We start from the raw sequence: 12,116 nt of genomic DNA, 5'->3' as shown, positions 1-12,116 counted from the left end.
GTCTGCGCGTAAACCTTGGCTCCACACTTCCCTACCGTGACCTTGGTGTTAACTCTCAGTTTCCTACCACAACGAGGATAATATTACAGTACCTCACAGGACTATTAAGATTAAGTAAATTATACATTGAAAACACTTAAAACAGAGGATAGCACATAAAGTGTTCTGTAATCTTTGCTATTACTATTAGTTGCTATTTTGTAAGACAGCCCATATCTTCTATTTAAAAAATTTTTTTTTAAGAATTGTAATAGTCTTATAACAAAGTGCCAAATGAAAACAGTGACTGTTCTGGTCTTTTCTGAGTTATCACAACCTGTTGAAGTAATTTTTACCAGCCCCTTCTTATTTTTAACCTTTAATTCACTTTTTTTGTGAATTGCCATAATCTGTATACTCCTGTCTTTTATGCCTGTGTTGCATTTCATTGTTTTCTTAAGCAGTTCCTGATATCTGAGCACATGGATTATTTTCCATTTTGTATTTTTCTGGTTGGACCTGTTTGACAAGCTTTTTTCTATGAGTTAATTGCTTAGGATTTTTTTTCTGAAAATGAAATTTGAGTCAAATTTTATTTTTATTATACCTTTTATTATAAATTTCTCCAAATGTTCTCTAAATTTTTTCTAGAATCTGTTGTAACCTTTATAAGTGCTAACATAAGAAATTTAAGAATGTATGCGTAATTATCCTTTAAACTTAGGAATAGGAATTACATCAAAATTTTAATAAGCTGAAAACAATATCTTTGTGGCTAAGAGCAAGAGAGCATGAAGTTTAACTTTCTAACAGATATAAATTACTGTACTTTTAAAAATTGACTTAGAAATAAAGACTTATAAACCTATTTAAACCTAAATTAAAGCAGTCTGCTTACTTTTTGATATAGTACATATAGTTTAGTTCCTGAGAAAAATAACCCATTAAGAATAAAGTTGTTAAACACAAGTGATGATTTCTTTTCAATGGAATACTACTCCCCTTTCATATTGTAGCATCTTTAAAGAATATTTCATAGCACAATTATAATTAATATAAATGTCAATGTAAGAAATTTAAGAATTTATTCATGATTTAAATGCTAGTTTATCTGCTTTTCCAGTTTTATTGAGATGTAATTGACAAATGCTCTTTTTAAAAAACTTTGGAATTAGATCCTAGAAAATTCTGTACTGTCCACTGCACTGGTTACCTGAGAAGCTGGCCTACAGATACTGTTGGGATAGAAGAAAGGGACAGTAAGAAAGACAATAATTTCACCTGCCTCGTTGCCATTGGGAGATTACATCCACATATTGTCCCACAGAACAGTGGAGAGGTTAAAGTGAAACCAACTGAATTTATAACCCGTTTTGCAATGAATGGAAAAATTGTCTACGTGGACCAAAGGTAACATTTATGTGCCTTAAGGATTACAGTTCAATGGGATATTTAAGGCTATTAAAATGTGGCTTAGTACTGTTGGACTTTTTCTCTTAAGGCTTCAGAACAGGAGATAAAATTTAAGTGAAATAACAATATGGATATATCAGTAAATTTGTTCAAGCCAAAATGTAAGTGTGGAATATTTCTTAGCCAGTGGTGTAGAAACGGCATGGTCTTTGGCCACAGTTTTGTTGGTGAATGGTAGGAAAAGCACACTCTAGACTGGGTGGTGTCCTCTGCAGTAGCCTTGGGCCTGGGTGTCCATTCTGTTCTGCAGCTCTAGTCTGGGTCTAGGGAGCCAAAGGGAGCCCAGTGATGCGACTGGGGTACTCAGCCCCCAGTCCACTTCTCCTCTATCCTGACCACGTATGGACCTGCAGTATTCTAGAGGGGAGTTTGTTCACCAATTCTCAAGTTTCTTTTTTTTTTTTTATTTATTTTAAAACCAGAGCAACAGCAATTTTAGGATATCTGCCTCAGGAACTTTTGGGAACTTCTTGTTATGAATACTTTCATCAAGATGACCATAGTAATTTGAGTAAGAAGCACAAAGCAGGTATGCATTGAGTGGGGTAAGGTTTTGGTACTTTCTAATTGCAGCTTCAGCTTTTAATCTCTCATTCCTGTGAAATCTAAAACTTGAATTAACCCTCAAAAGTTTGATTTATATAGTGGTAGACCGTTATGCTGATTACTATCTTTTCTTGTTAAGTTCTACAGAGTAAAGAGAAAATATTTACAGATTCATACAAATTCAGAGCAAAAGATGGCTCTTTTGTAACTTTAAAAAGCCAGTGGTTTAGTTTCACAAATCCTTGGACCAAAGAACTGGAATATATTGTGTCTGTCAACACTTTAGTTTTGTAAGTAATTTTTTATGTTGGTAAGACCTTTTATTAATTTCAAATGAATATCTTTGCTTCCCTCTTCTCATCTTACCCATTAACACTGTATGACCTTCTGGCTTTATGTTACAACTTGAGATATACTTTGAGTAATTCTTTCACTGTCCATTGGCATTAGTTCTCAGAATTAAGCTGAAAGATCACCCTTTTTAGATATATTTGCTTAGTATAAAATATGACAGTAAAGGTATTTATTCAAGCCTTTCCTTCCTAGCCTCCATGGCTTTGTCTTACCCCATCACTAAGTGATGGGGATGCGGCTTTAAACCGTACAGCGTTGTAAGAGATTGTTCTGTCGCCCACATCATATTGCATGCCCATCTCCTAGGCCTGGGCACCACAGGGATTGTGCAGGGGCACTGGGTGGCGGGATGCACAGAAGTCCAGCCCGAGGGCTGCTTGCCAGTCTGGTCTATGGCTGTCAGCCTGAAGGAAGAGCCAGCTTTTCCTCGTTTGCTCAATATGCTAGCATGGCCCTGTTCTAAATATTGTCCTTTTTCTGTAAGGGTTTTGTGTGTGTGTGTGTGTGTGTGAGTGAGTGAAATTGCTACAATGTTTCATCAAACCTATTTCCTTATCTACAGTATTAAGCTTTTAAAAAAAGCTCCGAGAGCTTAGTACCTCCAGCAGCATCCGGTGACCGTCCCAGTAACCCTTGCCTTCTGATCGTTAGTGTGTGAACTGAGAGTTTGTAGCTACGACAGCGCCTACTTTACAGGGTCACAGGGCATTTGGTACTTGGCACATTAGTACCTTGATCTCTGGTGGTGATATTAACAATATGCGTCTATAAAACAAATGGGTCAAGAAATAACGCATTAAATACAAAGAGCTTAATATAGTTACTTTAACAGTTTCCTTCACCTTAAAAAAAAAGTCACTTCTGGTGTTTCTAAATTCTAGGGGACACAGTGAGACTGGAGAAGCGTCGTTATTTCCTTGCAGCTCTCGATCATTTGAAGGTGAGCTTAGTTTTAGACGATAGAAACTAATTACTAAGACTCTCATTACTGGTGCCATCTTTTTCTGTCTTGGAGAGGTAAAAATTTCAAGGTGAAGTTGAAAAGACTTCTGTGGGTTGAGTTATCCTCGGAATGCCGCAGTGCGTGGGTCCCGCCTCTTACAGTCTGACGTGTTGCGTTCGTTGTGCGCTCAGCAGGCTGGCCACAGGCTGTGAGGTCTTTAAGAGTAGGAACGGTGTTTTCTCCGTCGTCTATTCCTTGTACTTCACGGCACCCAATAGGGTATCTGTTGGACACATTAATAAAAAGCACTAATGGGGAGTTTTTGCTTGTCTGTGTTGGTTTTTCACCACAGGAGTTACATAATGTATCACGTGCATAAATAAAAATATTAGGAAATACTAACTATTGCTGTGGCTTTAGAATCAATATTAAAGTGGGAAGGAACTGTCTGTACTCAAGAGTTACAGGTCATGATTGTGCCCTCAGTGACTTTCTACACCTTTGCTTCATATACAATCTTGAATAAACACCTTAAACCATCATGAATTATGTTGGTAATGCAAGCATGAATGTCTCTAACATTTTAGGATGTGGCTAGTCTGTTTCTTTTAAAGATAGAAATATTTGAAAGAAAGATATCAACCAAAGTTATCTACTTTTTAAAAGTCCTCCGTTGAATTTTTCCTTTTGCTGTCGTTTAGAATCCTGTAGGCAGCCTTGTGTCAGTGTGCCTGGACTGTGCACTGGGACAGTGCTCGGTGCTGGTAGTATCGGGACAGATATTGCAAATGAAGCCCTGGACTTGCAAAGGTAATATTTTACTTTTTGCAAATATTACAAGAAAAATTATACTTACAAAACCAATATTCAGAAATCAGTACATCTTCTATATGCAAACAGTAACCAGTTCAACAGTATAAAAGAAGCGAAGATCACTTTTACGGTAGCAACAAAAAAGATAAAAGGTATTCAGATGTAAGTTTTACAAGAAGTATCTAGATCTAAATGAAAAAAACTTTAAAATGCATTTGACTTGAATAACTTTCCAGATATAAGTTGTTTTTTAATGGGAAGACTCAGTATTATAAGGATGTCAGTGTTCCTTGACCTAATGTATGAATTAAATGTGAATCCAGTCAAAATGTTTTTTAGAATCCAACAAATGATAGTAACCATATTAGGATATCCAGGAAAATTATAAAAAACACAAAAGTAATAGATCGAAACTAAAACTATCAGATATATTATAAAGCTACAGTCACTAAAACATTTCAGTACAATGCACAAATAGATTAATGAAAAAATAGATTTTAGGAAAAGACTCAAATGCATGTGGAAATTTATTATATGGTAAAAGTGGTATTTTAAATCAGTAAGGGGAAATAGATTAAACTGTTAAGAGCATTATATAATAACTCAAACCATTTGGGGGAAAAATAAAGCTAGACCTCCACCTTTATTCTTTATCCTAAAATAAATTCCAAATAAGTCAGAGTTCAAAAGTAAACCTATAAACATATTTCAAGCACAGGTATAAATTTTTATAATCTTAATTTGGAAAGTCACACAAGCACACAACATCCAGAATTCATTAAGAAAAAAGTTATTAAACTCTACATATAATTAACTATATAAGTTTATATATTAACCTTAATCAGTATTAAACTTTATATGTAGTTTATAAAGTTAGTAGCCAATTTTTTTAAATAGTTTAATAAAAATCTTGGACAGTGGACATGAATAGAAAAAAATACAAATGGCCAAGAAACTAAAAATTGCTCAAGCCCATTCACAGTTAAAAACATATACAAACTAAATGAAATACCCGTTTTCATTTAGAAGGTTGTCAAAGACTTGAAAGTTTGGTAATCAGTATTGGTAAGAGTGTGAGAAAACAGTCACTCAAACTGTTTGTGGGAATAAAAATTATTTCAACTGCTATGGAAGGCAACGTGACTATACCTATCCAGTTTTTACAATAGTGCTTTAAATATATAAATATTCATCATTGCCATAACTTGTTACAGCACATCCATACAATGGAGTACTCCACAACAGTTAAAACTTAGCTAGCTCTATGCTAATATGGAAAAATGTTTAAAATATGTGGTTAACAGAAAAAAAGAACAGGAACAGAACAAAAGAATAGTATGTATAATAACCCACTTGTATAAGGAAAAAGAAAGATGTGTGACATGTGAGAGAGAGTGTGTGTGTGTGTGTGTGTGTGTGTGTGTGTGTATACAGGCCCATAATTGCCCATCTAAAACTCTTGGGACAAGATAGGTTTTGAACTCAGAATTTCTTTAGAGTTTAGAAGAAGAGTATTTTGGAATTCAGTTTTTAAAGAGGTATGTGTAATACCCCCAGAGAACATCATAGGCAGCACCCCATAATCAATTAAATCATTATTTCTGCAATGACGTATTTACAGGTTAAATGGTAAAGTGTCTGGGAGGACAGGGGAGGCAGGGGTTTGGGGTATATATTAAACAGGATTGGGGAAGGATAATGACTGAAGCTGTTTGGTGGGTGTATCCGATCTCATCATACTTTTATATCTGTTTGAAGTTTTCCACAGTAAAGCTTAAAAATATATTTTTGTAATGAGGTTTTGTAAATACTTGTAGTGAGTAAGACAGAGTGGAATTAAAAAAAAATTAGCCTCACACCAGTCAGGTCAGATTTTGCTGAGTTCAGATCAATTCAGATTTTGTTGCTAAATGAATTCTGAGTAACTTTACAGTTTTCAAGGTGTTTTGGATTTTGAAATTGTAGAGATGGAACTTATAACTAGATGATATATAACAATACGAGTAATTTGTTCAGACAGTTCAGAATCTGTTACCTCCCGTATTAGGACTAGGTTTTGAGGGATAGAAGATGTAGAAAAGAGAAGAAAGTTTTGCTTATTTTTCTTTTTGTACAGTTTGAATTTTTAATTTTTTTAATTAAAAATAATTTAAATTGAAAAAAATCACTAGTAACATGTGTGCCATGTCTTGATGGGTACCTGGGTTGCTTCCACCTTGGGGCTGTTGTGAATGATGATGCTGTGAATGTGGGTGCACAGAGAGAAGCCTTGTCCCTGCTTTCAGTTCTTGGGTGTACACCTAGAAGCGGAATTGCTAGATCATACGGTAATTCTATTTAAGTTTTTGAGGAACTGCTATTATGTTTTCCACAGCAGTTTCACCATTGTACATTCTCCAGCAGTGCACAAGGGTCTCCAATTTCTCACCAATGCTTATTTTCTGTTTTTTGATAATAGTCATCCTAATGGGTGTGAAGTGGTATCTCATTATAGTTTTGGTTTGTGGTAATGATCAGTGTTGTTATGAATCTTTTTATGTGCTTATTGGCCATTTGTGTTATCTTTTTTTTTTGAGAAATGTCAATTTAGGTCCTTTGCCCATTTTCCAGTCAGGTTATTTATTTATTTGTTATTGTTGTGTTGTTCTTCATTCTGGGTATTAGCCCCTTATCAGGTGTGATTTGTAAGTATTTTTTTCCCAGTCTCCGGGTTCCCTTTTCACTCTGTTGATAGTGTCCTTTGATGCACATAAGTTTTCAATTTTGATAAATTTTGACTATATCTCTTCTTTTGTTATGTGCACTTTTGGTAGCACATCCAAGAAATCTTTGCCAAATCCAGTGTCATGAGGAAGCCTTTTCTCTATATTTTCTGCTAGGAGTTTTATAGTTTAAGGTCTTTGATCCACTTTGAGTTAATTTTTGTATGTGGTGTAAGATAATAGCCCAACTTCCTTCTTCTGCATGTGGATATCCAGTTTTCCCAGCACTGTTTGTTCAAAAGACTGTTCTTTCCCCCGTTGAATGGTCTTGGCACCCTTGTTGAAAATCACTTGACCATATATGCTGGAGGGGCATTTTAAGGGGGGTGGAAATTAAGCCAGACATTGGCAGTTGGGCACCATTAGCATGGCCAGGAGGCAGTGGGGAAGCACTTCAGCAGTGTGTGTGTGGGGGTGGGTGGGGGGGTGGGTGGGAGAAAGCTCAGCGATTTCAGAGAATAAGACTTGACTGAGAGAGGAGCTGGGTTGCTGAGAGCAGTGGGGAGTTTAAGGTGAAGTCAGGTAGGGGAGGGACTTAAATAGCAGATTCCTGCCCGGGGACTAGCATGAAGAAAGTCATGTTTCAGAAGATGAATCTGGAATAAGGGAAGGGGTCATCTTCATCTTTAAGCCAAAGCCAGGTGAGCAGGTGGTGATCTTAAGCCATGAAGCACAGAATGAGGAGCCAGCCAAGGTCTTTACATTGAGTGTCCTGTGAAAAATCCCCAAGACAGTCCACTCATCTTTTCTTCTGTTTTCCGACCTAATTCATTCCATTTCTGTATTAATTTCTCCCTCTATAATTTCTTGTCAGCTGCCAATTTGGGAATACATAAAGACATAAAGTTATGTTTATGCCATTATGTGTTTCACATAATTGAACATTTAATATGTTATATGGTACTGTCAGTTTTACATATTTGTCTCATGAAGGGATTAGTGATCAGTGTGTATGATTATGTTTATGTCATTATGTGTCTCATTGATTTTTTTCCCCACAGATGACCATATTACGGTAAAAATGTGACACATTTTCTACTTAAAGATCACAGAAAGTTACGAAATCTTTCTTTACTTTCAGTTCTGCTGTTTGGTATCTTGATAAGGAACTGATTCTTGATGTGAATGCCTTTTTTAAATTAAGTGTTATATTATTCTATTACTTCCCCACACGCTGTAGTATAAGTAACATGATTTACTTACCGGCTTTTACCTCAGATTTTATTTTTCTGTTTACTGAGGAGTGTTTTTCAGCTCTCCATAGTCAAAAACAAGTCTGGCACCGAACAAGTTGGTCTGTTGTGAAAACGGTCGTGATGTTCAGTCTCATGTTTCTTCACTGTATTTTTATCGGATTATGATATATTCAGAGGAGAAAATTTCCTTCTAAAAATATATAAGTAGAGAAGGTGTTTTATGTGTCACTTTTTAAAGGTTACAGTCTTCGGCATCCCTAGGCGATTCAAGTCCAACAGATTTAATGAAAGATATTCACACTGTAAACTGCAGGAATGTAAGTACAAACGTAAGTGGTAATAATGATGAAATAAATGAACATAAAATTTGCTCTTTGTTGATTATTTCTCCTGAGAATAGAAGCCATCCTATCAAAAACAATAAATGAACCCTTTTCTAGCTAATCTGTGGTTTAATAGGCAATAGGAATAGTGGTTAAGAGTCAAGTTGATTAACCAAAGAACTTACATGCATATCCGCCGAACGCATGGACTCGGACAGTAGCTCGGGGAAGGCCTGGGGAGGGTGAGGAGGGCCAGTGGGGGGAAGGGGACATCTGTCATACTTTTAACAATAAAGTTAAATTTTAAAAAAAAAAGAAGAGTGAAGTGCTGGAGCCAGATTCCTGGCCTGTGAAACAGCTACCTCACAACATTTGAAAATGAAAGGAGACGGGGCATGGGGAGCGCTGGAGCCCAGAGCGCTCAGTAAGTTCGAGCTGCGTATTCGCGGTGGCGGGTGGTGCCGCCAGTAGGCCCGGAGCCGATAACTGCGAAGAAGTATTTCATTCTAGTAGGAACCTTGCTGTGTATTATTCTGTCTTTTCAGATGTCAAATAAGGAGTTGATTCTGCTAAGTCCTGAGATAGAGGAACTAGAAGCAACAAGGCAGAACCGCAGCACTGTGGCTCCCCACAGCCATGAACCACTCCTGGGTAAGTCGTCTTTGGCAGCTGCCCGCCGTTTTCTTTTTCCAGAAAACCCTTCATCACTATGTTATCAGGCGTAAGAGATTTCTAGAGCACAAACAAGTTTAAAACTAAGATTTTTTCCATTCAAAATCCTAAATGCAATAATCATACTCTCACTTTTTTTTTTAATCCTCAAAGAGAAAGAGAGAAACATCGATGTGAGAGAGAGACATCGATTGGTTGCCTCCCCAACCTGGGCCAGGGATGGAGCCTGCAACCGAGGTACGTGTCCCTGGCCGGAATCGAACCCAGACCCTTCAGGCCGCAGGCCAACTCTCTAACCTCTGAGCCAAACCGGCTAGGGCCACACTCTTGATTTTAAAATAAATGCTACTTACCCAGCGGGGGTGGCTCAGTGGTTGAGCGCGGACCCAGGCACCAAGAGGTCATGGTTCGATTCCTCATAGACTAGCTCACTTATGTATATCAGGTGGGTAAGTGCCATTGATCTGACAGCAGACTTTTATAAAAATAGGTGACCCATTTAAAAATTTATCTGGCTTCTGCAATTTAAGACCTATAGTTTGCCCTAAAAAATGTTTTGTGTGGTATTCTAGCTGTGCTTTGCCTTTTTGATCATAATTTTTAACCTTCAAATGTACTTACACGGGCCTGCATTTTGTTTCTCTAGGTGGTGGTGCCCAGCTGGATTTTGATGCCCTGTGTGACAATGACGACACAGCCATAGCTGCCTTCATGAATTACTTAGAAGCAGAGGGGGGCCTGGGAGACCCCGAGGACTTTAGCGACATCCACTGGACACTTTAGCATTTCATTTTTCACTCCAAACAGGAGAAATGCTTTTCAGGATTTCCTTTACAAAAACTGTATATTCTTCTGTACTGTATTGATACTGTTTATCTTATGAAGGGTCTACCAATTTTTATAGATTTGCACCTCCTTTCATGGGGTCTGCGGAAATGTGATGTTTTCCTTTAAATGGAACTGCTCAGAGTTTTCCACAGACCCCTTTACTCAGCGAACTGGCTTTAAACCCACTAGCTGCTATTTTTTTTGCTAAAATGTTTCTAACCAAGAGTATCACATACATCTTGTTTGGGTTTTGTTTTTATTTTTTTGATGCAGTTTTTTTTTTTTTTTTTAGTTAGGGAAATTTAATATTGTTGGCTGTTTTCTTTGGTCTAAGAGTCATTTAATTGACTTATAATAGTAGATTTGTGTAATTTGGAACATTTCCATTTTTTGTATATTAATTGAGGATAGGGCTTATGTATTTTTTAAGAAAACGGTGAATACTTAAACATTTAATGACAGTGCAATTTAGAGTCCTGATCACAATGAATACTGTGTGTGGTCTTTGTAGACTTGGGCAAGCCTGAAGCCAGGACATTTATGCCCAGTTGAGCACTTGGAGAGGGATGTTAAATGAGATGATTTTTATTTAAAACTCAGAAAAAGAAAAGTTGAGAGACTTTCACCTTTGATTACAGAAAAGGAAAGATTTTGGGCCCTAGATATTGGTGATTAATTTTTGCATATTTAATCTTAATGTAACACTCAAGATTTTCATTACAGATAGGACAGGTTTTTTATGTTGAAATGGTATGTAGTAACTGATTATCTTAGAGGAAGAAACAGGCCCAGGCAGATTAAATGTTTTGTGTAAAGACATAATTAAATTCATATATTTTTTAAGTGTTTAATGTGTTTAAACCAGTTTCTTTTTACACATTTGGGAGGGCAGTGGGCTCACTGGTTAAATGATTAATGAACTGACCCAAGAACTAGTCATCGCCTTTTAGATTATTAGGCAATTACAGTTACTACTGCACATAATCAAAGGCAGTTACGTACATGGCAACTCCATTAAAAACATGAGGCAATGAGAAAGAATTTAAAAACTAATTTTTTAGCTATAATTAAAAATTTGGAGAGCATTTTTTAAACCAGTAATTAATCCAGAGGTGGCTCAAATTGAGTGCAAGAATTAAGAATATTTAAAGTACCGTAGCTACATCTACCATTTTGAAGATCATATTTCCATTAACACCTTATACTTAAGAGCTCTTTCTAGTTTACCAAGTATGTTCCCATATATTCTCCCTTGTGCCCCACAAATGAAAATAAGATAGGCTGGGAACCTGGTGGGGAAACCCTGAAGCTCAGATGTGGGGTTCAGATCCAGTTCTCTTTCTCTAGATGAGAGAGATTTCTATACCTTTCCAGCTGATTGTCCTTAGTCTCTCACCATAACAAAGCATCATTTCGATCTTGCATATTTTTTTAGGCTGTAAGTAATAGAGTGAACTTACATCAGATGCGTTAATGGCAAACATACTAACAGGCAGTAACCAAAAGCAGATGTTCCCTTCAAGCATGATGTTTGCAGTGGCCCTGTGGGCAAGGATGTGTTGGTACATTGTCCTCTCGAACTGATACAATGCTCCAGCGATGTCAGGGGTTGGCACCATGCCTGGTTCTGACAGTTTAGGACTTGAGACAGCCAGGTTTAGAATAAGCCCAAGAAACCCTACAAGATTGGGGGAGATTGGTTTGCAGCAGCCCAAGCATGATCGTGAAGTCGGAGGAAGCATCAACGATCGCATCTGTTCTCTGTTGGGCAGAGGGGCCTGCCTTACAGACATAACATAGGGTCTGAACTGTTGCAGGTCAGCCTTGGCCTTAGGGTTGACCTAAGCCAGTGGTTACAGGATGGGTTGTGGCTGGATGGCCTCAAAAGCAGATGGGACAAACCTTCCTGATTCAAGGATCTGAGAGGCAGAGTGTCCAGGGATAAGCTACTGCAAGAGGAGTTATTCCATAGACCAGTTGGCAGATAGCCAATTGGATGCTTTGATCCTTTAATAACTCACTCTAATATTTTTCTGTAGATCTTGCCCTGGACCCAGAATCCAACCCATATGTATGATACTGTAGCTCTCTCAAGCTTAGTGTTTTCTTCAAAACACATTCTATTTGCATTTGATTGGTATTAGGAGTGGCAGATATTTTTATGGTTTACTCGGTATTACTTTTTCTCCTACCAATTTCTTGCATCTTGGTTAAAAATCTCTATACA

General features: G+C 37.2%; 1 protein-coding gene across 3 annotated transcripts in view; it reads left to right on the top strand.

Annotated features, from left to right (window-relative positions):
• BMAL2 (basic helix-loop-helix ARNT like 2) overlaps nt 1-10,738 on the top strand; it is a 52,949-nt gene extending 42,211 nt beyond the window's left edge. For 2 of the 3 annotated variants that reach the window (XM_081128128.1, XM_081128129.1), the window contains exons 8-15: nt 1,155-1,389; nt 1,875-1,981; nt 2,138-2,288; nt 3,234-3,292; nt 3,997-4,105; nt 8,305-8,383; nt 8,935-9,040; nt 9,708-10,738. In XM_081128128.1, coding sequence (XP_080984254.1) covers nt 1,155-1,389; nt 1,875-1,981; nt 2,138-2,288; nt 3,234-3,292; nt 3,997-4,105; nt 8,305-8,383; nt 8,935-9,040; nt 9,708-9,844 — 983 coding nt within the window. In that variant the 3' untranslated portion in view covers nt 9,845-10,738. Of the gene's footprint in view, nt 1-1,154; nt 1,390-1,874; nt 1,982-2,137; nt 2,289-3,233; nt 3,293-3,996; nt 4,106-8,304; nt 8,396-8,934; nt 9,041-9,707 lie in introns of all 3 variants that reach the window. The other variant, XM_081128127.1, reaches the window with a different exon arrangement.
• The last annotated feature ends 1,378 nt before the right edge of the window (nt 10,739-12,116 follow it).

The sequence above is a fragment of the Miniopterus schreibersii genome, assembly GCF_964146895.1.
Source record: "Miniopterus schreibersii genome assembly, chromosome: 2".
Lineage (NCBI taxonomy): Eukaryota > Metazoa > Chordata > Mammalia > Chiroptera > Miniopteridae > Miniopterus > Miniopterus schreibersii.
Note: the sequence above shows the minus strand (reverse complement) of the source record. Positions and strands in the feature narration are given on the sequence as shown.